This window comes from Nannobrachium achirus (genome assembly GCF_963921795.1).
Source record: "Nannobrachium achirus genome assembly, contig: SCAFFOLD_393, whole genome shotgun sequence".
Taxonomy (NCBI): domain Eukaryota; kingdom Metazoa; phylum Chordata; class Actinopteri; order Myctophiformes; family Myctophidae; genus Nannobrachium; species Nannobrachium achirus.
The window spans coordinates 32,978-60,118 of NW_027665078.1; the positions used below are offsets into that span (position 1 = coordinate 32,978).

General features: G+C 44.0%; 1 protein-coding gene across 1 annotated transcript in view; it reads right to left on the reverse strand.

Moving 5' to 3' along the window:
* LOC308280629 (unconventional myosin-Ib-like) overlaps positions 1-22,895 on the reverse strand; it is a gene marked incomplete at both ends in the record, with an annotated part of 53,027 nt that extends 30,132 nt beyond the window's left edge. The window contains 7 exons of the mRNA XM_080754958.1: positions 5,545-5,639; positions 5,728-5,741; positions 6,340-6,404; positions 13,718-13,787; positions 14,265-14,353; positions 16,087-16,217; positions 22,828-22,895. Coding sequence (XP_080611084.1) covers positions 5,545-5,639; positions 5,728-5,741; positions 6,340-6,404; positions 13,718-13,787; positions 14,265-14,353; positions 16,087-16,217; positions 22,828-22,895 — 532 coding nt within the window. The remainder of the gene's footprint in view (positions 1-5,544; positions 5,640-5,727; positions 5,742-6,339; positions 6,405-13,717; positions 13,788-14,264; positions 14,354-16,086; positions 16,218-22,827) is intronic.
* Between the last annotated feature and the right edge of the window lie 4,246 nt (positions 22,896-27,141).

Genomic DNA, 27,141 nt, shown 5'->3' on the forward strand with positions numbered 1-27,141 from the left:
GACCCCCGGAGCTCCAGGGACCCCCAGGTCCCTGGGGGACCCCCAGATGTAAAAAATTACCAAATGTGCTAAACTGACCAAATGACCACCCCAACGGGGCTGCTCACGGGGAATTCCCGGGGACCACCGACTCCTGCTGCTCCAGAACGGATGCAAAAGTGGTGGCGCCCCCAGTGGAGGACCCCCTACACTGCAGCTCACATAAAATGCCGTAACTCCGGCTAGGAGCGACCGGGACAGCCGGGGCCGGTACCTATTTGTCCGCCTTGGCGGCGCGGAGACCCCACCCCTCATTTCTCACATGGCCCTCTTCTAGCGCCACCATGAGGCCCATTCTTGCAAAACACATTTTTGGACACTGCTCCTAAAATTTTTGCCCTAAAATCACGCAAATCGGTACACAGTGGCCCTCATTTATCAATGGAGTGTAAAAACTGGTCTATTTTTTTCACCAAATTTTGCGTAGGGCAACGTGTGCACGGCATTTATCAATGCTTCCTAAACAGACACACCTGGCCTACATTTGATCCCAGCGTTGATAAATGCGCAGGCTGAAATGTAAATAACACGCCCTTAATTATTCTAGAAACGCCCCGATTTTACGACCAGAACAATCCGAATACGACCTAACAACCAAAGAAAAGCCATGTCCGCGTCCCACACAGACCACGCACACATGCACGCACGCACGCACACACACCTACACACGAAACTAGGCTACTTGGAACAGCAGCATTTTGGTTTACACAGCAGTCTTTGACAGTGGAAACGTGGGATTAACCAACGGTACAATTTTTGACAAGGACGCTATAGCACTGCAGCCGACATGAATGACACAAGTCACTGCCATGAATACTTTTGGATATTAATTTAAACCATAGCCTACCCGTGCCGTGCGTGCGCAGACAGAGCGCGTTCATTTGGTTACAAGCAATCATAATTCCCCATGGCCATGATCTCACGGCTCGCCACGTGGGGTTTCCAGCATAGTGTACAGTAGCTAGGCTACTGTATAAATTGAGAAACCCCACGGTTACGTTTTGGATATTAATTTAACCCAATTTCGGCGACGAGCGCTATGCACGTTTGAGTGCTTAAACTAGCGATCATGTAGGTGGGTCTACCGTTGCTGTGCGCTGGTCTTCTCCCCGGTGGGCCGTGGACCATAGAGTTATAGCCGTGGACCCCCAAATAAATCATCCGCAGCGTGCGTGCTGAGCGTGCGGGCTGGGCACAGCCAAGCCAGGTTGGACCTTCGGTTTTATCCATATTTAAAAGGACTCAAGACTCACAGCGGCGTCGCGCTGGTCCCCGAAAATGCTCTCGCATGCGTTCGTATCTGTGCTTGTTCTGAGCCAGATCTCCAATCTTAAGATTTATTCTGTTAAAGCAATTAACAGTAGATTTCTTCCATATATAATTTAAATATATATGGAAGAAATCTACTGTTAATTGCTTTAACAGAATAAATCTTAAGATTGGAGATCTGGCTCTTAATGCTTGTCATTGTAACTTGAAAATAAAATCGGCGTGAATGTCCATGATGTAGCCGGCTATAGGCTATGCTTTTATAAAATGTTATATTTTCACAGGATTATTTATTATTGTGTTGGATATACATTTTCGAGTGGATACATGTGTCCATTGCCTGTCAGATAATTAAACAATGGTGCTCCGCACGTCTACAATGGAACAAAGTGGTGTAGGATGATTCCTACACCACCTCAGGACTTGACGTGAGATTTGATCCTACCCTAGACCAAAGTCAAAGTCAAGTTGAAATGATAAATGCCGTGACTTGCCTAAATTTCGGTGTACACCCAAATTTTGATCTGCACCACGTTGATAAATGAGGGCCAAGTATGTCTACACTCATCCCATCAACATGAATCTCTCCCATATAGCGCCACCTCCAGGCCGATTTTTAAAAACACATTTTTGGACACTGCTCCTACAGATTTTGCCCTAAAATCACGAAAATCACAACACAGTATGTCTACACTCATGTCATCAACATGGATCAGGAAGATTTTGGAAAAACACATTTTTGCCCTATTTGTGGAGATAAGTGACCTATGGTCGCTTATCTCCCGATTAGGGAGTCTTACTGGTTGTAATCAAATGTTTGTCTTAGGAATGCGACAAAAAACTAAAAATATAAATGAACTCAAGTCTACATGGTGTGAGTAATCAATATAAAAAAAGTCATTTTAGGGGTGAACTACTCCTTTAAGCATAGAGAGTCTAAGTGGTTAAACTGAAGTGATATTGATGAATTCCAAATATTATCACAATTATTTTGAGGCTACCATGTACTGGCATCACAGCACCCTAGGGTGCCACAGCACCTACTTTGGGAAACCCTGCTCTAGTAGCCAACCGAAAATATGCTGCAGTCAGCGGCAAAGTAAATCAAGTACGAGCTACAAAGCAACTACCGGATAGACGGATAAACATGAACCCTAACATTCATGTCTAAATGACATACTTAGTTGCACTGTTACAGTTATGCTGTATACACATTACACATACAACCAGGCCTATGCCTGTGATGCACAGCATGAAATGGCTTTGTTGTCGAGTTCAATTTCAAAGCTTCTCTTCAAAGAGATTTGACTTGAGCTTTGCTTTAAATGAGAGAGCATCTACCTCCAATACGTCAACAGCTCCTAGGGTTCACCACTTAAGACCCAAATAGTGTCAACCCACTATTCCCTCCTCAACATGTTAGCCTAGTTTTTTATTTGTTGATGAAATTGTCAATATATTATAGTCACAGTTTTAGTCATCATAGCTTAGTGTTTATTTTGTTTTTAATTTAGTTTTCGCAGAGACATGCATCCTGTCTGCATAGTGGTTCTCAACCTTTTTAGGCTGCGACCCCCAAAATATCTTTTTAACTGGGGACCCCCCACCCTGACGAGCACTAGAGTTGAGGCATTACATTTTGTGTAACACACGAAAACAGCCGATCTACATGCTCACAACGCCTTGTGAGCATGTAAGATCGGCTATTTTCACAATTTCTACCTCTCTAAAGCCCCTTTTCCACTGACATGGCCCAACACCACATCACTCCACACCGCCCACTTGTGCCAGCTTTTTCACTATAAGGACCTGGGTAGAGTGGTGTGAAAGTGGTACTAAACATGGTACTAAAAAGTATCCAATCCAGAGTAGGTCTGAGCGAGGCCAAACAGGGCGAAACACTTCATAATGACTGATCACTCACTGACTTTTCATTTAGACTACCAGGATATAGTTGTAATACATGATAATAGATTCTATTGTGTTATAACCACTACTATAATCTATAATATTGTATTATAGTTATCATAGTAATACAGTAATACTTTATAGTGTATTATAATCACAGTTACACTCACAACACTCAGTTATTCGTTATGTGAAAGTCCTATGACGTCTATGACATCTGACATCATACCCTTTTATGCCCATCCATGGAGATCCCCGTCTGTAGAACCAGCCACACAGATACAGTCTTGGCCATCTGTCTTGGCCATATATGGATTCTGTTAATGTGGTATGTGGCCGATGTGGCCTCCATATATGGGTAACTGGTCCGATATACATCACTGGCCAGATGGCCAAGAATTGGCCATCTATATATATGTTACAGTTAGTTTGAGATTCAGTTAGATTGAGACCAGAAGGTTATGGTTAGGGTTAGGCATAGTAAGCTAATGGCTAAACACAGTTGAGCTAGGCTGGTAGGTAAACAAAGAGGGGTCGCAGACAAGTGACGTCACCGACTACACAGTGAATGGCTGTGTTGTCACCATCTTGTGGTGATTATGCAGAATTACACAGGTGTGTTGATAAGTGACTATCAAAGTGAATTAATTGATCAGGTGGTGGTAGGGGTGTGTGGTGAACAGAGTTGGGATCCGTTACTCCAAAAAGTAGTGCACTACATATTACATATTACCTCTGAAAAAAGTAGTGCCTTACACTACTTCATTACTTCCTGGAGAAAGTAACTCGTTACACTACTCGTTACACTACTTTTGCGTTACTCCATAAAAAAGCCTGAGATGCATTGCCAACATATATTAGATGTATTAAATATTTATTATATATTATTATAATATCTAATACAATACAGTTATGTTGTTCAATGAAGTGGTGGTCATTTGAATGAGTCTAATAATAATAATAATATTAATAATACGAAGTTATAATAATTAATCAAAATTATAATAATTAAATTATTTCTGAGCCCCTGTGGCCTTATTTAGCTCACATATGAGTTTATTCATTTATTTATGGACATACATGGTTTCCACCTGACATTATAGCCTATAGTTCTGTATCCATATGTCAGTCAGTTTAAGCAGATTTCATTCCATTTGGCTCCTATGAATTTTCCAGTCCAGGGGTGGACATGACCTGGCGGAGATTCTCCCCCCACAGAGCGCAGCAGGTCATATAGTAATTATTATAATTTGTATTAGTAAGTAGGTAGTTCTGTAGTCAAATACAGCTGGGGGGCTTATTACCCCAGGGGGGGCCTATTCCCCCACTCTACCCTACTGTAGCAGGCGAAAGTGATGGAACTACAATGAGATGACTCCGTGTGCAGCAGAAGCACTAAAACAATGTCAAACTAATTCTAGCAGCGGAAAACTTCCCATTTGCTTAAAAAAGCAACATGCAGCGATGGTTTTGCATAAGGAATTATTAATTGTCCGTCATCATCAGCTCATGTCAGAGTCTCAGAGCAAAGGTGAGGTGCTCTTTTTCCCTCTCTCTCTCAGCCTACCGTACATTTCCAGTAGGCTAATTCATTCTTGTGGCTCGCTGGATATTTAATACTCACTATTTGGGGGTTTTAATGTATCTTGTCACGTGTAGGATATTAATCTAGGCTGTGATTCAAACGTCGGCTTTGCGCACCTCGTGATGCGCTGCCGTGCCACTCTTTTTTTCTCTTTTCTCTCTCTCTCTCCCTTTCTCTCATGGGCAAAAGGTAACTCATTTCTTTGCTTGATATTATAAATATCCGTATTTGGGGGGTTTGCTGTTTTTAGTCCCTTGTATTAATCTATATGCGATGGTTATCAAATGTCGGGTGGCTGCTGGCTGCGGCTTGATTGCCACAGTGTCACCGTGACCTGCTGCTGCGCTGACAATCAAATGTGTTATCAAATGTGTTTGATTACCTCTTCTTTGGTTAGTTATTTTAGATAAATGGCAGTTCCAATGTTTTAAAAGACAAGTGATGATGTTTACAATCGGTTCCTGCTGAAGGCAGAAGCAGAAACTGCAGGCACGAAAGTAGCGAGTAGCGAGTAACGCGACCAGGCAGTATTTGTAGTGTTATTATTATTTCGGAGGAGTAGTACCGTTACACTACTCGTTACCGAAAAAAGTAGTATTATTACAGTAACGCGTTACACCCAACTCTGGTGGTGAACTACAAAACGAGCACTCCTACCCCAATATAACTGAGTTACCCAAACTAACTCCAACATATATATATACACAGTAAATGTCCATGGTGTTGCTCAGATGGTTTCTTACCCGTCTTGCCCGCACCGCTCTCCCCTGTGATCAGGATGCATTGGTCCTTGTCCTGGTCCCTTAGTGAGCGGTAGGCCTCATCTGCCAAGGCATAACTGTAACACAAGAGGACAGCCACAGACACACATTAACCTTCCATGTGTTAACTGCAACACAAGAGGACAGCCACAGACACACATTAACCTTCCATGTGTTAACTGCAACACAAGAGGACAGCCACAGACACACATTAAACTTCCATGTGTTAACTGCAACACAAGAGGACAGCCACAGACACACATTAACCTTCCATGTGTTAACTGCAACACAAGAGGACAGCCACAGACACACATTAACCTTCCATGTGTTAACTGTAACACAAGAGGACAGCCACAGACACACATTAACCTTCCATGTGTTAACTGCAACACAAGAGGACAGCCACAGACACACATTAAACTTCCATGTGTTAACTGCAACACAAGAGGACAGCCACAGACACACATTAACCTTCCATGTGTTAACTGTAACACAAGAGGACAGCCACAGACACACATTAACCTTCCATGTGTTAACTGCAACACAAGAGGACAGCCACAGACACACATTAAACTTCCATGTGTTAACTGTAACACAAGAGGACAGCCACAGACACACATTAACCTTCCATGTGTTAACTGCAACACAAGAGGACAGCCACAGACACACATTAACCTTCCATGTGTTAACTGCAACACAAGAGGACAGCCACAGACACACATTAACCTTCCATGTGTTAACTGTAACACAAGAGGACAGCCACAGACACACATTAACCTTCCATGTGTTAACTGCAACACAAGAGGACAGCCACAGACACACATTAACCTTCCATGTGTTAACTGCAACACAAGAGGACAGCCACAGACACACATTAACCTTCCATGTGTTAACTGCAACACAAGAGGACAGCCACAGACACACATTAACCTTCCATGTGTTAACTGCAACACAAGAGGACAGCCACAGACACACATTAACCTTCCATGTGTTAACTGCAACACAAGAGGACAGCCACAGACACACAACAACTCATTTACTGCCACGATTAAAAATAGACTTTCCGGGTTGCCTGCCACGATATTCTTTTAACGTGGTCGCGTGCGTTTCCATAATTCATCCTATTGTTCCGGACCTTAGCAGCAGTGTAGCTATGTTTACAATGGAATGGGCGTGTCTGAACGGTATTCTTTTGACTCTACATGGTTCTCATCGTGGTACAATGCTTATCTTCTCTGTATCGTTAAAATTTTAGCCCAAAGACAGCGCCCCCCGTTGCCAACAAAGGGCATTTTGGTATTGCATCTGAAATGGCTTGGAATTAGACACAGAACATGACATTTAAATATCCGAGTGGTTGTTTTGGCTAAAACCTGTATAAATCCGTATTGTGGACTAATATTTATATAAAATATATATTTTGAGAAGCATGGTGGGGCCCTTTTAACTGCAACACAGACCAAAACAGTGAGTTGTCTTTGCCTATTATTATTATTATTATTATTGCCTGCCTTGTGTTAATAATTCATTGCATGTTCAGGTGTGCCCTGTTTCCCATGGCCACTCTCTCTGTCATGTCACGTCAACGTCAGGCACAGCAATAGAAATACAGGAATATTCTGTAGAGTCTGATTTGAGTTTCCCCCCCCCCCCCCCCAAAAAAAAAAAACAAAAACAAAAAAGAAAACCCTGCTGGATTCATTTTCCAGCGTGTGTTGTTTTTTTAGGGGGCAAATGAGGAGATAATGGGGTAGCAGCAAGTTCAGATAGATTGCCGTTCCTCGCCTCATTGCTGACTAGCTCTGATCGATAGCACATGGCGTGACAGAAACTGGGTCGCATCTGTGGGACAGCCACTGGACTTGCTCGGGTGACTTTCAGCTTTATATAGCCGCCGCTGGCCGGGCTGGCTCGCCACCGGGCTTTGGCTTTTAAGAATGAACTCCCAAAAATGATGCAAGTGAAAACCTTTCCAATGAAAAGTGGAAACTGCTGTCCGCCATCTGCTCCTCGTATAATAATTGTAACAAAAAGGTCAAGTTGTCTGTGTGCTTAGATTATGCTGAAATACGGACACACGCCCCTGGAGAATCAATCAACAGAAACAAATCGGTGTTGTCAGGCAATGGTTGATGTCAGCACAAATCACGTTGTTAGCCAACGTGTTCCCGTTGTGTACGAGGTCAGGCCAAGGCTCGGTCAGTGAGAGATAGTCTGACAGGGAGGATGACTGTCATGTCAGACGAAGAGAGAGAGAGAGAGAGAGAGAGAGAGAGAGAGAGAGAGAGAGAGAGAGAGAGAGAGAGAGAGAGAGAGAGAGAGAGAGAGAGAGAGAGAGAGAGAGAGAGGGGTGTAAAGTAACTACAGTAAGTACACTTACTGTACCTTTTTATTTTATTAGAGTATTTCCCATGTTCAATACTTTATACTTCTACTCAGATGTGAGCACAACAAGGCAAGCTGATGGCTGATAGTTTTCGGCTTGTGTACGGTAACTAACACATTGTCGTCTACCTATTCGCCAATCGTCCTTGACTTGAACGCTATTTATGCAAAAATAAATAAATGCATTAAAATAAATGTGAAAAAAGAAGAAGAAAAAAAAAGAGTTCACACTTTTGATGTAATGATTGAAACATTTTGAAAGATGCTTATAAAATGACCACGTTTCTGATAGTATTTAATGTAAGCGGTCAAAGACAAAGGACAAAATACAAGTCCATTGTCACACTTTACATTCCAGGACAGTGACCCAGTGGGGGAACTGGGACAGATTGGAGTCCCCAACAATGAAGATTAGCACCGTCCAACAATGAAGGACTTGCCATTGTTCTCATCTCTTTAAGCAGAAGTATGATTGAGGAGGGGAGGCCAGCACTGACATGGTGACTCCTTATAGAGCAGGGGTCTTCAAAATGGTAAATGGTAAATGGTGCATTTATATAGCGCTTTTATCCAAAGCGCTTTACAGAGATTGTTCATTACATTCACCCATTCACGCACACATTCATACACCGGTGGCGGAGGAAACCATGCAAGGCACCAACCTGCTCACCGGGAGCAATGTGGGGTTCAGAGTCTTGCCCAAGGACCCTTCGACATTAACTCAGGGGGAGCCCGGATTCGGACTGGGAACCCTTCGGGAACCCTTCGTGCTCTAATAACGGTTTCTCTACCCCTGAGCTATGCTGCCCCACTTCAACAGGGGTTGTTTTTTGTTCATATATTAACTAAGAACTTGAACCCCTATTCCGAGAGATCAGCAGAAAATAGCCGATCTACAAGCTCACACCACATGTAGATCGGCTGTTTACGGCAAAGAGGTTTGGTGTAAAAAGTAGGTCGGGAGTGGCTTATTGTCGGTATCAGCCGGTAACACGCGGGACTCGGGAGCCTGTCCCCGTTACAAAGCGCTAGACCCCTGGGAGATGGATTGCTGAGGTGGAGCGCCACACCTACCGCCATCTCCCAGTACAGAGAGTAGTCAAGAGTAAGGCTCTTATGTACAAGACCCACATGGGAGGAAACTAAGGTTAAACTGTACAGCTCTTTACGGTTACTAAGGTTATACTGTACAGCTCTTTACGGTTCACTTTTGGCAGGCAAACAGTCGTCTACACATCACTGCTGGCAGGGGTGTCGCACCAAATTCTGGGCCCTGGGTACAAGGATTCACTCACATTGTGTGCTTTAACTTTTGAAAAATAGCAAATATACAAGGTCGTAAATCTGCTATTTTTGAAAAATCGTGAAAAATTCTTTGAAATATTTCAAATCCTTCTAAGGTTTTTGGATGTTTCTATGTCAGTGGTGTTCAAACTTTTTCATGTGAAGGACCCCCAAAATGATATGTATTTGGCCACGGACCTCCCATCTCAAAATATTTAGTTCCAGGGACACCCCAGAAGCAAAATTTAAGTTACAAATGTTCGCTTAAAAACACATATATCCAAGATTTGCACACATTTTCACGACTTTTCAAAAATAGCAGATCTACAAGCTTGCAGTGCGGCACTCGGTGCCTCGCTGTGAGCTTGTATATCTGCTATTTTTCAATTGCTAAAGTACAAAATAATTAGGGCCCCTCCACCTTGGGCCCTAGTAACTCAGTCCCACTCCCCCGCCCCCCTTGTGACGCCCCTGACTGCTGGAACAGAACTCCAGCTCTCTCCGTGAGACTGAGAATTAGCCCGATGGGTCTCCTGCCCCCCCCCCCCCACCCCACCCCCGGCTGTACTTCGACATTCATTACTCAGGAATTTTTTCCAGAGCCACCACTAATAATAGCTGCGATTGTGGAGGAAATGTTGCATGTAAGTCGTACGTCCCCCCCTTTTTTCTGCGCATCGCAGGACTCGACACCCTCGCTCTATTAAAGAGAATAGGATTATAACTTAACTTTTTTCTGTGCTTCTTAAATTCTGACATTCTTATACAGAACGTCCCCCCCCCCCCCCCCCCCTTGTAGATTGTAGATCTGCTATATATATTTTTTTTTTAAATCATGAACATTTGTGCAACTCTTTGAACGTATATATTTTTTAAGCAAAGATTTGTAACGCAAATCTCCCAATCTCTTGGTCCCTAGAACAAAATATTTTTAGATGGGGTTCCGGGGGTCAAATACATATATAGTTCTAGGGGTCCTTGACATTAAAAAAAAGTTTGAGCACCACTGATATAGAAACATGTTTTTCAGAAAACTGTTAAGATTTAGAATACTTTTTAAGGTATTTTTCAGGTAAGAAGTGCTTCCTGAGTGAGTGAGTGAGTGAGTGAGTGAGTGAGTGGGTGAGTGAGGGGTCCTCTTCGATGGGGGTCCTCAAAGGAGGCTTTGTCAAATGTAACATCCCTGCGTTGGACATGTCATTACAGCTGAAAAGATCTTCAAACCCTTCTGAAACAGCGGAAATTGCAACATGGCTCGGCAAACAGATTGGTTACTTTCGCGAATTCATCGTACTGCAAATCATACTGTACAGGGCCTTGAGTGTTTAACGTACCTCTCTATCTCTCGAGTAACCTCAGCTTTCAGTCAAAAGTATGTTATTTTACCAAGTAACATGTTCACAATCCCCATCATTACATATAGTCATAGCAGTGGCAAGTACAACACAGGGGTAATTGTGGAAGAATGCATCAAAATATCACTCCCAAGTAATTTGGCTTAATTCTTTGCCTGTGGCGGGAGGGGCACTCTAGGACCCTAAACTCTGCGAGTAATGCCATTAATTGCGCAATTATGCGCACTAAGTTACCCGGACCGGACTGCAGAAATGCTTGACACCCGCATATATTCCATGTTCTTTTTACACGCTACACGGTTTCTTAGAACTTTAACCCAAGACCTGGAAAGCGACCATGTAGCGTTAGATTTTGACCAATTTAACCATTGTTTTATAAAAAGGAATCACGAAAAAGTAAAGGAATACGTCTCAAAGTCACATTTCGCCCCGAAATTCAGGCAAAGTGTTGTAGTCGGAAATGAAGCGAATTGTGGATGTATATTATGTGGCATTTCAAAAACACCGTTCTGATTAAGAGGAACACATCAGCATTCATAATCCGGGGAGACACCACCAAGTTCGTGGCAAACGGATGCAAGCTGCAGACGGAGGCGACGAGAGGGGATAAATCCAACAGTGGTGTCACTGCGGCCACAGACAGAGTAGCAGAACATCATCTTCTGGAAGAAGAGCGTAATCATCAGACTGAGCTGAACTACGGCTGAACCGTGACGTGAGCAAGAAGCAAAGATCCTCGTAAGGAGGGGAAGAGAGAGCTGAGAATGTTAGAGAGGCAGGGGCTGACATTTCTAAAGGGGCCTTTTGGTGAAAATCTCGAAAATAGCAGACCTCCAAGCTCAGAGGGCAATTATTTCAACATGAGATACTGCATCCAATTTCAGGAGAGTTTGGACAAGGCCATTTTCTTGAATGCTGCCTTCAGGTATGGATGGCATGGAAGGAGGGCATTGGCATTTCTTTCACCACAGTAAAAACTGCATTCATGGTCTGGAGAGGGCACTTTTTACAGACTGATAAAAGGGCAGGGGCTCAAGCCCCCTTTGATGTCTATGTGTGCACGTGCCTGAGAGAGAGAGAGAGAGAGAGAGAGAGAGAGAGAGAGAGAGAGAGAGAGATGCAAGACAACTTAAATTAGGGGGTCAGATTGGAACCCGGGACCTTACGCTTACTGGTGGTCTGTGCAGCAGGCACCCTGGGGAACTCCCTACAATTCCGGGTGTTTCGACTTGATTCCGTCTAAACACTAACATTTAACTTCACTTTAACTTAACTTCACTACGTCTAAACCCAACCACTATGCCTAATCCTAACCTTCGTCCACTTTTCCACCATCATCTCATCTCATCGCCTGCTATCGCCAGTAGTTGCCGGGTTCCATTGACAAATAACGCACTTCTAGAAAATACGTCCGACCGTCGCCCACTGTTAAAACACACCTTATTCAAAAGACTAGAGCCATGTTTCCATAAGCTTATTAAAACACACCTTATTCAAAAGACTAGAGCCATGTTTCAATAAGCTTATTAAAACACACCTTATTCAAAAGACTAGAGCCATGTTTCCATAAGCTTATTAAAACACACCTTATTCAAAAGACTAGAGCCATGTTTCCATAAGCTTATTAAAACACACCTTATTCAAAAGACTAGAGCCATGTTTCAATAAGCTTATTAAAACACACCTTATTCAAAAGACTAAAGCCATGTTTCCATAAGCTTATTAAAACACACCTTATTCAAAAGACTAAAGCCATGTTTCAATAAGCTTATTAAAACACACCTTATTCAAAAGACTAAAGCCATGTTTCCATAAGCTTATTAAAACACACCTTATTCAAAAGACTAAAGCCATGTTTCCATAAGCTTATTAAAACACACCTTATTCAAAAGACTAAAGCCATGTTTCTATAAGCTTATTAAAACACACCTTATTCAAAAGACTAAAGCCATGTTTCCATAAGCTTATTAAAACACACCTTATTCAAAAGACTAAAGCCATGTTTCCATAAGCTTATTAAAACACACCTTATTCAAAAGACTAGAGCCATGTTTCTATAAGCTTATTCGAAAATAGGAAGCGAATTATCAGAAATTCGCATTGAGACAAAGCAAATTTAGCCTGTTTCCATTTGCGAGTGTCATTGGAATTAGCGATAGTCGCATGAGTTGATCGGGCAGATTTCTTTCAGAGCGAACCGAGACGTGAGCACTGCACGACTGCTGTGACTCGATCGCTGCACACTCATCCTGCAAGTTTCAGCGTCCTCTGGAAGGTGGCCGATCTGCAAGCTCAAAACGCGGCGCAGAGACGCGGATGCGAGCTGCTGTGAGCTTGTAGATCGGCCCAGAACGTCATAATGTATTCGCATTTATTGTCTGACCCGTTTCCATTCTCTAATGCGCATTTAGTTTGTTCGATAACGCCTCAAAATCCACCTCCTCCAAGCCGATAAAGGTTTTTGCGGATAATGAAAGTTTATTCGAATTTTGAAGTGTTTCCAATTTCCATAAAAAGATTTAAGCGCAAAAGGCTTAATGCGCATTAAGAGGCTTTATGGAAACGCCACTTATGACTAAACTAAATGGAAATATGCTGTCAAAATTAACACTGGTACTTATTAAGTGCACTGCAGTATACACCCGTCCCACCAATCAGACTAGACTACTACAGTAACAGTAATCCATCTCTGAGTGGCTTCCCTTGGCTGGGAGAATGTGGTCATGATGTAATATGGTGTGTGGTGATGTAACATGATAACACGTAGTAAACCTCATTTGTTTTTAGTTTCTTTTTTTCTGTATTTCTATTTTAGTCATGAGGACGATGAAGATATACATATTGATGCACATGTATAATAAAACAATGTGCCATTCATAAGATGTACAAATATGAATACAATGTGTGTGTGTGTGTGTGTGTGCGCGTGCGTGCGTGCGTGCGTGCATGCGCGCGTGTGTGTGCGCACGAGTAATTGTTAACTGAAACTAGCACAATGCCCAATAATGTACATTAGCTTGTGAAACAAAAGTAGACACTCATTCAAATAAACAGTCTGAAACGGGAACTTTTCATGTGAGCAAAGTTGGTTTGATTTCAACCATTGCACAAGTCGCCTAAAAAGACATTACCATCCGTCTCTAGTTTTAGAACGTAGGCAAAGAGTTCCAGAGGTTTGAACTCCTTCACTGAGAAGGCAGACTGTCCAAGCGAGATCATGCAACGTGGGGACAGTACAGTCCAGCCACAATGTGTTAAAGCTGGTGTAGTTGCTCTACCACAGTGGACCTCAACCTGTGGGTCGGGACCAGGTTGGGGTCCCCAGATGATTAACTGAATGTGCAACATAGTTTTCTCTCTCAAAAGTAAACAAACCAACATAACGTTTAAGTGTATATAGAGGGTGTCTGCACATTTCTAAAGAGACAATATAAGGACTTTTTAATACCTCTGAAATGACAAATTAAACATTGGCCAAATTATCAAATATTAGAGGCAGAAATTGTGAAAATAGCGATCTACATGCTCGAGCATGTAGATCAGCTATTTTCACAATAGAACCGTGTTATACAAAATGTAGTTCCTCAACTCTTAGTGCTCGTCAGGGTGGGGGGGGTCCCAGTTAAAATAATCATTTTGGGGGTCGCGGCCAGAAAAGGTTGATAACCACTGCTCTACCAGAGCTCTGAAGTCTCTCAACCAGTCCAGCACACAAAGGTGACGCATGGGAGAAGCTGCGGTGAAGGAGAGCGACGTTACGCCCAACACTGTTGTGTGGCAGCGGTGAGGGAAAGAGGGACATTACGTCATGGCTGAAAAGTGCAGGGCAGCTGTCTGTCTTTCTGTCTGCGCTTTGTGAAAACAGCCCCGCTGCCTGACATGATCGCCACAAAGAGCAAAGCATCGCACAATTATACCCCCCCTCCCCTCCCCTCCCCCCAGAGGACCAGTGGAAGGAAGGAGGGGTTGGGGGAGTTCCTGCTGCATGGGGGAGGAGGAGGGGGAGGGGTCCGGGTGGGAGGTCCGCTCGCTGTCAGGGGAAACGATCTGTCATTGGCCGACGTCTGGTCTTTTACACACAGCACTGCTGCTGGTCATATGAATATGAAAGGACCCCTGATCACAATATGAATGGACCTGCAAGCTGCTGCTGGGGGGGTCCCAACACAGCCAGGGGCCAAATTACATTCAAACGCCTGCAACCCATGTGCTAAGGATATAATAACTTTTTTTCACCCTCTGCATTGTACACACACACACACACACACACACACACACACACACACACACACACACACACACACACACACACACACACACACACACACACACACACACACACACACACACACACACACACACACACACACACACACACACACACACACACACACACACACACACACACACACACACACACACACACACAGCGACAAAAGCCAGACAGAGAAGGAAATGGGGAGAATAAAAAAAAATAGTAAGATGCCTCAGGGCGACGTCGCCCTAAAGGGCGAGGTCGCACCAATTCTTGGCCATCTGGCCAGTGATGTATATCGGACCAGTTACCCATATATGGAGACCCCTGGCCTGCATAGTCAACAATGTTATGTCAAAGCATGCCCATATATGAGCATTATCAAATATGGGCATTCCCAGATATGTCTTTAATATTGATGACATTGAGACAGGGATCTCCATATATGGGCATAAAACATATGTTAATTAGTAAAGCCAAGCAGGGCCTTGGTGAGTTAGGGCCTGGGTTTGATGCCTGGGAATCTCCATATATGGGCATAAGGGGGGTACCAATATATATTTATGCCCATACATGGAGATCCCTATCTGAACCAGCCACACAGATATGGGCCATGTCTTGGCCATCTGGCCAGTGATGTATATCGATGACATCAGGGATCTTCATATATGGGCATAAAAGGGATTCTGGGGAATACCCATATAGTATGGACTTTACATAGGTGATGTCACCTGATGTCACAGTGATGTGTCAAGTGAACCAACCCATAGACTGTAAAAATGCATATACACACGGACACAAGATGTGACATTTCTCATGGTAAACTGCGACCTTCGGTCGCGATAAAATCTGAATGAGACCCGACCACTGCTGTGTGCATGTGCGCACACAGCAAGGCAGCAAAGATGCAGGCATTACACCGATTGATTAAAAAAAAAAAAGAAAAAAAAAAGGCAAAAGAAATGTGATCAGGCACAATGAGGTCACCATCTAAGGCAAGAAGACGACTAACCGGTTCAAATCCTGGCATCCCAGGGCATTCGCAGAAAACAGACGATCTACAAAAGCATGTGTCGATCATTTATAATTTCTGGTGAAGAGATTTGTCGCGACCCACCATTTGGTAACCAGTGCACTAAAGGGCCTTGGGGCCAGGGCTCGGTACACCCCCCCCCACCCCCACCCCCACCCCCCCACACACACACACACACACACACACACACACACACACACACACACACACACCAGCAGGCTGTAATTTGGAGCTGCTCGTGGCAGCGAGCGGCAGACGCCAAGCCACACTGGCATGAATGAGGTAAGCAGGCAGAAAATAGACCCCACTCAGCCCTTTTTCCTCGTCCCAGTCGTTAGTCATACTGGAGGACAGGCACGTGCACACATAGACATCAAAGGGGGCTTGAGCCCCTGCCCTTTTATCCGTCTGTAAAAAGTGCCCTCTCCAGACCATGAATGCAGTTTTCACTCTGGTGAAAGAAATGCGAATGCCCTCTTTCCACGCCATACCTGAAGGCAGCATTCAAGAGAATGGCCTTGTTCAAACTCTCCTGAACTTGAATGCCATCATCTTATGTTGAAAGAATTGCCCTCTCTGTGTAGAAATCCATGCCGCCTACGCTACATCTCCAGTACTGCCTTTTTTATGCTTTGTTTTGTGTGGTATCAAGTACTGAAAATAGCTGACCTCCAAGCTCACAACGTGTCGCGCTTGTGAGCTTGGAGGTCTGCTATTTTCAATATTCTCACCAAAAGGCCCTTTTAGAAATTTCAGCCCCTGCCTCTCTAATATTCTCTGCACGTCCCTGCTGGAGGAGGAGGGGGGGGGGGGGGGGGGGTCTGGGGCCGCTCTGCAGCCTGTGACCTGCACGCGAAGGAGGGTGAGGCCTCTCTCTCTCTCTCTGCTGTAGACATGATTTATAGCTTCTAATGAAGTTATAATAATGCATGGGTCTGGATGGTAGAGGAGTATATACAGTATGACCCCGCCCTGCTAATAGGCCGAGACAGGCCCTGCCCAAACCAATAATCATCCTTCTGATAGTTTAGCTTGAAAAAGGAAGACGCAATGTTAAAATAGAACAGAAGCGCGCACGCACGCACGCACGCACGCACGCACACACACACACACACACACACACACACACACACACACACACACACACACACACACACACACACACACACACACACACACACACACACACACACACACACACACACACACACACACACACACACACACACACACACACACACACACACACACACACACACACACACACACACACACACACACACACAGTTGCAGTGGTGTAAAGTAACCAAGTACATTTACTTCAGTATTTCCAATTTCCAATACTTTTACTTCCAATCCACTACATCTCGGATCCAAATATTGTACTTTTACTCCACTACATTTATTTGAAAACTTTAGTTACTAGATACTTTGCAGATGGAAATTATAATATTATAAAACATACATTAACCACTTTAAGCCCTACTTTATACCTTGGTTATTTGAAAATAGCAGATCTACAAGCTCACAACGCAGCTTGTAGATCTGCTATTTTTAAACTTTTTGTACTTTTACTTTTGGTACTTAAAGTACATTTTGATGCCAACACTTTCATACTTTTACTCAAGTACATTTTGAATTATTTTACTTGTAACAGAGTATTTCTACATTGCTGTATTGATACTTTTACTTAACAGTTACTGCCAGATTTATTATTTAAACGATTTTTTATTTTATTGGACCTATTACATGTGTACTATAGCCAAGCTGGCGGCAGAGGGCAGCATTATGCAAAGAATGGATGTGAATTTGGCCGCTCCGCTTGCCGTCGTTCAGAGCATAGAAATGCATAATCTAGATCAAGTCCACAGAGAACAGCCAGGAAGTGAATTGGACATCATTGATGTTTACGTGTGGTGGAGATTTTAAAGCAGCATTACGGGAGATGTTTTTCACTGTACACAACCGCGCGACCTCTCATCAGCTTACGGTCATCAGACAAGGTAAAAGAACAAGCTTTCGTATTGGCAACGAGTTAGGGTCAAAATTGGGGTGAACGGGAACGTCCGAAGCAGTAAAAGAGTTAAGTATAAAATGTGAGTACTTTTTACAACACTGCACAGTTGAAGCTGTGTCTCTAGTAGCAGCTCAAAATAAAAAAAATAAAAAACTTCTTCCTTTCTTTTTTTCAGTCTGACACAATGGATCAACTGTGTCCATAGTAGCTCTTCTGTGCTAAAATTAATCCGGCCATATGACATGTTTGTGTATTTGGGGGGAAAGGAGGGGGGGGGGGGGGGGCTGTGATCTCAGTGTGAGCAGCGTGATCGACCCCTCTAGTCTAGCCCCTTAAGACCCGGGAACGTGCCCGCTGCCGCGTCGCGTTTGATTTGAACCACTTTAACCATTATTTTATGCTTTAACTATCGAAAAATAGCAGATATACAAGCTCACAGCGCGGCACCGAGTGTCGCACTGCGAGCTTGTAGATCTGCTATTTTTAAAAAATCATGAAAATCCTAAATCCTTCCTCTAGATCAGTGGTTCTCGAACTGTTTTCATGTCAAGGACCCCCAGGTAAGTTACAGGTATTTGGCCGCGGACCCCCATCTCAAAATATGTTGTTCCAGAAGCAAATATTTGAGTTACAAATGTTCGCTTTTAGATATATTTAAAAAAAATCTAGATTTTTCAAAAAAATAGCAGATCTACAAGCTCACAGCGCGGCACTCGGTGCCGCGCTGTGAGCTTGTATATCTGCTATTTTTCAACAGTTAAAGCATTAAATAATTCTATACCTAAATGGGCAAGAGAGAGCGTTGTCAGGACGTCCGGTTGGCAGCGCTGACCAAACGGCCCGGGATGAGACCCCGTCCCGCTGCTCTGGGGCCAGGTGGTGAGGGAGGGACCGGTGGTGGAAGAAAAAAGAAAGAAAAGTACTCAAATGTTGTTTTTACTCGACTCGTTTACGACCCCAACCTAAGAATCCAGAGAAAAAGCTGTTGGTCCAGGCAGGCTGCGCCCGAGAATTTCATTTGATTTCATTTATAAAAAAATCGGCCCAGTATAGTGCCCAGATTGTTATACTTCCGGGTTAGGCCGGTAACCCGGAACCGGAAACACGTTTTTTTTTTTTTTTTTGCCGGAAGAAGCTATTTATTTCTGTTTGCTTACATTGTAAACAGGAGACTAACTAACTAACTGGAGAACGGCCGCTTATAGATCGGCTGTTTTCAAATGGCCATGGTTGAAGTTGGTTAATATATGATTTACAATTAACTAGTAAAGTTTTCAAATGATTGTAACAAACAACTGTTAAGTTGCTTGTTAAATATCGGTAGTTGCGGGTCGGTTATTTGGGCTTGCTTCATAAATGTCGTTTAACCCGGCAGCTCTCGTGAACATTCTCACGCCAAGGACAGCAGTCGTGACACGCTATGAGCTATGAGTACATCGGCCATTTTCAAAGAGCCAAAGTACTGTAACGGGTTACTTGTTTCGGGCTTGTTTTCATAGACCTGGTTGCTTATTTCTCTCACGACATCTGGCAACACTGTCTGCTACAGCGGCAGGTAGGCACAGAGCACACACACACACACACACACACACACACACACACACACACACACACACACACACACACACACACACACACACACACACACACACACACACACACACACACACACACACACACACACACACACACACACACACACACGTGCATGAGCACACAGTCTCTCTCACACACACACACACAGCTGGGGTTTTGGTTTCAAACAGATGTGCCGCTTATGAAAGTGTGTGTTGCTATAAAACATTTGGCGAGGGGGGTATAGAGGGGAAGCGGCGCTGCTGTGTTGCTATATACCAGGGGTGGGCAACTTTGATGATGGCGAGGGGCACTATATTTCCACCTTCACTCCAGAGGGCCACATTGCATATTGCTTCGTTCTACTTCGTCACACAAAAGAAGCAAAAATAGCAGATCTACAAGCTCAAAACACATCGCGCTGCGATGCGTTTTGAGCTTGTAGATCGGCTATTTTTGCCTCTTTTGAAATGGAATCCTGAATTATTTGTTGTTATTTTTTAATCGGAATCCTGAAATGTAACATTTTGATTTAATTTCAAACGCATTTAGTTATATACTCATGTTAATCAATAATATATCAGTATTCCGGTATTAACCTGCGGGCCGCAGTAGGCGAAGGTGAAAGAAAGAAAGAGAGGAAGAAAGAGAGGACGAGAAACCAGAAGCGACATGGAAGGAAAAGGATCCATGCTGGGTTAAGGTAGCTCGCTCACACACACACACACACACACACACACACACACACACACACACACACACACACACACACACACACACACACACACACACACACACACACACACACACACACACACACACACACACACACACACACACACTTTCAAGCCTTCTTTAGTACATGTGTATGCGTGTGCACGTGGGTCTGACACTTTTTTTGTGTGTTAAAAAAAGGGGGAAAAATGGGCAGTACAAATCAGTCACTGGGTCGGGAGTATATTTAGCCACAAAACAATCCCATTATTCAGCTCGCTCCTCATCATAACCAGACAGACTGATGAGATCATTCATATGGCAAGGGGCCGGGGGGGGAGTCGACCCCTCTTCACCCTAGGGTGCCAGCCAACACACAATTGAGAGTGTGTCTTTACAGGGTGCTCTAGGGTCAGCGTAGAGTGGGGTGGGGTGTGTGTGTGTGGGTTGACTAAGCACCCCTCCGCCCTCAAGCCCTCTCCACCACCATCCTCTCGTGGCAGAACTGGTGCCACACGCTCACAGGACCAAGACAAAGACACACACAGAGGGGAAAGATCAGACCTACTCTTTAAGGCTATTCAGGCCTAGAATTATTGAATGCTTTAACCAGTGAAAAATAGCAGATATACAAGCTCACAAAATATCTAGTTCCAGGGGGGGTCCCTGGAACTAGATATTTTGAGATGGGGGTCCATGGCCAAATACATATCATTTTGGGGGTCCTTCACATGAAAAGGTTTGAGAACCAGTGACATAGTAGTCTCTCAAGAACAGACTAACCGAGCTCCAGTTAAGTGAAAAGGACCTTTTCTTTGATGGCTGGCCAGATTGCTGACATAGAAACATGTGTTCAAAAAACCTTAGAAGGATTCAAAAGACACTTGTATATCTGCTATTTTTCACTGGTTAAAGCATTCAATAATTCTAGGCCTAAATGGGTTAAGGCTTAAATACATATTTCAGTTAGGGTTCAGTCAAATCATTTGATGCCGTCACCTCTTAAGTTCTCCACCGAGTCCTCCTCCACACCCAGCCCGTTTTCAAAAAGTCCTGAACACCACATGACATTTGAACAACGGTTTGTCATCCACAGTACAGTACAAGGCAATGTTTCGACGCCGTCTTATCTCTATTAGGCTTTCAGAATAGCCCTTTGAGTCAAAATACAGTTCCAACTCTGGGAGAAGGTTCTCCTCATCTGAACTCCTTACAAGTTCCATGTCTTCCATAGACGGCTATTTAAACCATTGTCTAAATGGAGTGTGAGTGAGTGAGTGAGTGAGTGAGTGAGTGAGTGAGTGAGTTAGTAATTAAAGGACAACTTAGTTTTTTTAAAACAAGGGTTCAAATTTTAAATACCGTAGTCATTAGAGAAAAGAAAAGATAAGTGTTAAAATGTTTACATTTACTTCTTTCTATCGTTTCAGTGATCTTAACGATTTTGATTTGTATGTAAGTGGCCAAATATGTATTTTTAGACACAATAAAGGGGAACACACACTGGACACGGAGGCGGCGCGGAAGCGGCGTGTCAAAAAATACGGCCCCATTATTTTCAATGAACTAACCCACACTGAACTAACCCAATGAACTAACACAATGAACTAACCCACACTGGTGAATGAACTAACCCACACCGGCGGCGTCAGGCACGCAGCCGCGGGTCTGCCGCCTCGCCTGCCGCGCCCATACGCCACTGTTCTATTTTTCCAGCGTTGCCGCGCGGTGAACATGTTCTCCCATGGTTCTCCCCACCGGGGGAAATGGATGTGCTGTGTGGCAGCGCGCCACATCCAGTTGGGGTTACCGCGGGGCACTTCACGTGCGTCGATACCGCAACGCGACGCTGCGCAGCCGCCCACGTCCAGTGTGTGCTCCCCTTAAGCCTATTCCCAAGATGCACCGCAATCTTTCATGGGCAGATGTGACTTATGGATGCTGGAGTAACAAAGGAATTGCCGGCTTATTGTGTCTAAAAAGATGTACTGTATTTAGCCACTTGTACGCATGCCCCCACCCACTGAAATCAAAATACAACAATCGCTAAAACAATAGAAAGCAGTATATGAAAAAAATTTAACAATCATCTTTTCTTTTCTCTAAATACAATCTAAAATATGAACCCTTGTTGTAAAAAAAAAACAAAGTTGTCCTTTAAATTAGTGGGCAGATAGGAACCTGGTAGCCTGATTTCAGACTCTGCGCTGAGCTTGAGTCTGACATTGTCCCATTGACAAGAGATTTCAAAGGGGAGGGGATTTGAAATTTGAAATTCCCAATCACAAGAGATCTGGTGGGAGGGGTTGTGTTTGACTTGTGTGTACACAAAAACATTCCCCCCTCCCCCTCCCCTCTATGACAGGCATCAAACAGGTCGTTGTCTTTGATGCTAACGAGGTGTGCACAACCCCCCTTTGAAGTTCAAAGGGAGCAATTAAGAGCTTTGGCTGAGCTCCCCCCTCCACTGTTTCTGTTAATTTTCAAAAGTTAGACCCACCCCCTCCTCCATCTTGCATTGATTTCATTGGCTGGTACGCCAAGATACCATATCAAGTTAAGCGTCATATGACAACACCAGACCAAGGGAATCAGTCCGCTCAGAGAGTGGGCGGGTCTATGGGCTGGAGCCAGGCAAGGAACCTACCTCACGCTCACTGGGAGTAAGGTGGTCTGTGCAGCGAATGGCACCAGGCCCCCCTGGACCTGCTTCATCACTGGATGATTACACCATCCCAACTGGAGCCACTAGGGGCGAAATGGTACACAAATCCTACAAAATGCTGTCACAAGCGTCCAATGTTTACTGGCGCTAGATCCCGCGAGAGTACGTTTCTGGGACAGAGAAAGGTCGATAACAAAGCTGATTTTCTCCTGATTCGTCTCTAAAAAAAAGCCATTTTAGTATGAACATCTTTGGAATATTGTGTGGCTTTGTGACAATCGGGTCCAATATTTAGTTCAGTGACCATGCAAGACCATGGGGCTAAAGAATGGTTGTTCACGTTCACTCTCCCATTGAAAACAATAAGACTCCAACCTGCTTCCCGTCCTCCTAAAAAAAAGGGCGACCACCTACGACTTCACGCAGATACGGGAAGTAAAGCAGAGATGTTAGCCTATGTTTTTCTCCCCCCCCCCCCCCCCCCCTCATCTTAGTTTCCCTGACACTTCCTGTTTTGGGTCTACTACATACGCTGCATGACTCAGCCTTCCTCTGTTAGGCTGCAGTGCTGCTCATTATCCAAAGCCCCACTGCTGCTGCTTCCAAGGAAGTCCACAATGGAAATCTGTGCAAAGCCCCTCTCAACCAGGCACGTGCACACATAGACATGAAAGGGGGCTTGAGCCCCTGCCCTTTTACTTGTCTGTAAAAAAGTGCCCTCTCCAAACCATGAGTGCATTTTTTACTATGGTGAAAGAAATGAAAATGCCCCCCCCCCCCCCCCACATCTCCAGTATTCACTTGATTACGCTTAGTTTAGTGTGGTATCAAGTACTGACAATAGGCGACCTCCAAGCTCACAACGCGTCGCAGCGCGACACGTTGTGAGCTTGGAGGTCTGCTATTTTCAATATTTTCAACATAAGGCCCTTCAGGAAATTTCAGCTCCTGCCTCTGTAACATTCTCTGCATGTCCCTGACCGTTGGCGTTAGCAAGAAACAATAAGAGAAGTGGACCACTAAATCAACACACCGCTAAACAGGACAATGATCCAATTTGCCCGTAATAGCCAGTTACTCAGACATCTTCACGATGTGCACAACACAGCTGTGGAAAGAAACAAAGCTATACGTTTTTGGAGCGGTGCCTATCACTTAAAGACATTTGACCAACTTGAGTCTGTCTGTATGAGTACGGCCTCAACAACTGCAATACGGCTGGGTGGCCTACCTTCAAGTGGCGCTGTTGAGCAGCCTAAGGCACTGCTCACTCCCACTGGGTGGGATTTATTTATTTATTTTTTATTGTAGACTAAGCGAGCGCTGCTCAACAGAGTAAATTCATGACAGACTAAAAGTGTCATGAATCGTCTGCCGGGTTGAAACCTCATATGGCCAAAACTGTAAAAATTCAAAAACAGCAAAAAAAAACAGCAGATAGGCAAGCTCAAAATGTGGCAAAGCATTTCAAGCTTGAAGATCTGCTACTTTTTAGTGGCACTACAGTGTGAGTGTGACTGCGACCGTCAGAGAGAGAGAGAAGGGAGGGAGAGAGACACAGACAGAGAGAGAGAGAGAGAGAGAGAGAGAGAGACAGACAGACAGACAGACAGAGAGAGCTACAGTAGAGGTAATTGTGGTGACGGTCACATCTGCTTTCAGTCATTCAGTATTTTCCCTCCAAAAGTGTGTTGCAGTGTTTTAGGGAAATTCAATTAAGTATCCCAAAAAAAGCATCAGGATTCTTTTTCTTTTTTCAAGGGAAATCTTAGAAACTGAATCATAGAGTGCAGCGCGCACGCGCGCACACACACACACACACACACACACACACACACACACACACACACACACACACACACACACACACACACACACACACACACACACACACACACACACACACACACACACACACACACACACACACACACACACACACACACACACACGCTTGGATTAGCACAACATCACTTGACATCATGTCAGAGGTTGCCCCCTGATGGATCACTACGAGGGTCTCGGTCAGTAGCATGGCTCAGCCAACAGAGCCAGGCATTGTGGGTCTGCCTGGCAGAGCCTCTGATAATGGTGGTGGTGGGCCCTCTGCCCTTGGTGGAAGAATGTACTCGCATGTTCTACTTGAGTGAAAGTATCGATACTGCAACATAGAAATACTCTGTTACGAGTAAAAGTCAGGATTTCAGAGTATACACTCTCAGAGTAAAGCACTTTGCACACAGGACAGTTGCGTTTTTTTCGTCTGCTGCATGAATAAAACGCATTGGATTTGGTGTGCAATGCTGTGCGGAATCGGCGCTGCGGATCCCAAAATGAGTCATAAAAGCAAGGAGTGAATTTTGTACCGCATGCGACAAGACGCACAAATCGAACTGGGTTCGATCGAGAAAAAACGCACGGCCAATTCGGATCTGGTGTGCATGAGGTCATAGGGAAATCATTGTTTTCTTTTTAAAAAATGAAATTGTCCGTTTTATCCTTGCGGATAAACGCGCCTGTGTGCAAAGGGCTTTACGGGGTCCTTGCAAATAAAACATTTGAGAACCACTAGTAGTAGTGGACTCATAACATGCCATAGTATCATAGTAAATCAGTGTCACACATTATTCTGAAGAGAACCTGGAGACTTGACATTCAGGGATATAAGAAAAAATAAGAACATTAATACAACTGCTGCCAAAAAAATACCCCTTTGTAGGGCTTCTCCGCCATGCCGAGGAACCCGAAGATTTAATAAGCTCTAATTAAAAAATATATATATATATCGAAGCCGAACTAAAATAGGCCGGAACTAATGCTCCGGGATCGGTTTCTACACGGACACATTATGGAGCAGACCGATTAACATTGAGGCCGCAAACCGGAAGCGGATGGTCCGTCCTCTATTCCGGCCTGTTAGCTTTCTGTGTAAACACCACGGCTTACAGATGGAGAACGGATTGATCAATTTTCAAAATTTCAACGGATTTGAGAAGCTGATGGAATACGCAAACACACGATGCATAGCAGTGTCCGATCGCGCAGGATGGGAACTGGATGAGCGCCTGCGTTAACAGGTAGGAGAAGCCAGCAGTGAAAGACATAGAGAAATCTTCGGTTTCCTCGGCTGTAAACAACCTAATGAGTTAAAATGATGTGTAAAAAAGACAAATCAAAACTTTCCCTCAAGTCTTTGCCACAGACACATTATGTCTGCGTACGCCGTACGGACGGACACATTGATGACCACTGCCGGTCAGACGGAGAGGACGAGCGGTTGATAGAACCATGCTAAGCTGCAGCTTAAGTCATGGGAAGTACCAGCAGGGAATGTAAACAATGTGAAAAGCAAACATGAGTCTGGGCCCAGCATAGCCCGGGTCAGAAAGGTCTGAGTATGCTGAAGAACTCCTCCAAAAGAGAGGGGGGGGGGGGGGGGGGGCTGATTTAGTTCATTTCAACCTGGGTGTGAATGAGGGAGGCTGTGGGGTTGAATATTATTTGCTGACAAAAAAAACTAAAGGGGTAAAATAATTGTCATGACTAAAACTAGACTAACTAAAATCATGTTGTCTTAGATTAAGATAACGACTAAAATGCTCGACTTTTAGTCGACTAAATTAAAACAGAATGAGGTTGACTAAATGTGATAAAAACTAACAACGCCGATTGAAGACTGACATTAAATTAAAACAATGGCTCATAAAATGAACATTAGTAAACTCCATAGGCATACAAAACAGAAAAAAAGTACAGAACTAAGGCACCACCTCTTTGAAGATGTGTTGTAAATTAGATTCTAATGTACTAACTGAACAGAGATGATGCTGCCAAGACATTTATGGGAAAATCCAAACCAGACTGTAGTAGATCATACAACACAATGGATGGAATTCTTTAATTTACCCACCGTTCATCTAGTTTCGATTTTTAAACTAATTTGCACTCTTTACACACGAGGCGTTGTGAGCAGGTAGATCTGCTATTTTCACAATTTCTGCCTCTAATATTTGACAATTTGGCCAAGTTTAATTGATCATTTTAGAGGTATTAATTAAAAAGTCCTTAAATTGTCACTTTAGAAATGTGCAGATACCCTCTATACACTTACACTTTATGTTGGTTTGTTTACTGTTGAGTGAGAAAACAATGTGTTACATTAAGTTAATGGTCTGGGGACCCCTCGAAATAATTTGGCGACCCCCCTAGGGGTCCCGATCCACATGTTGAGAACCACTGCCCCAATAGACCAGGAAATGTGGGGGTGAAAAAAAACAACCGATCCTTCCTGTCGGG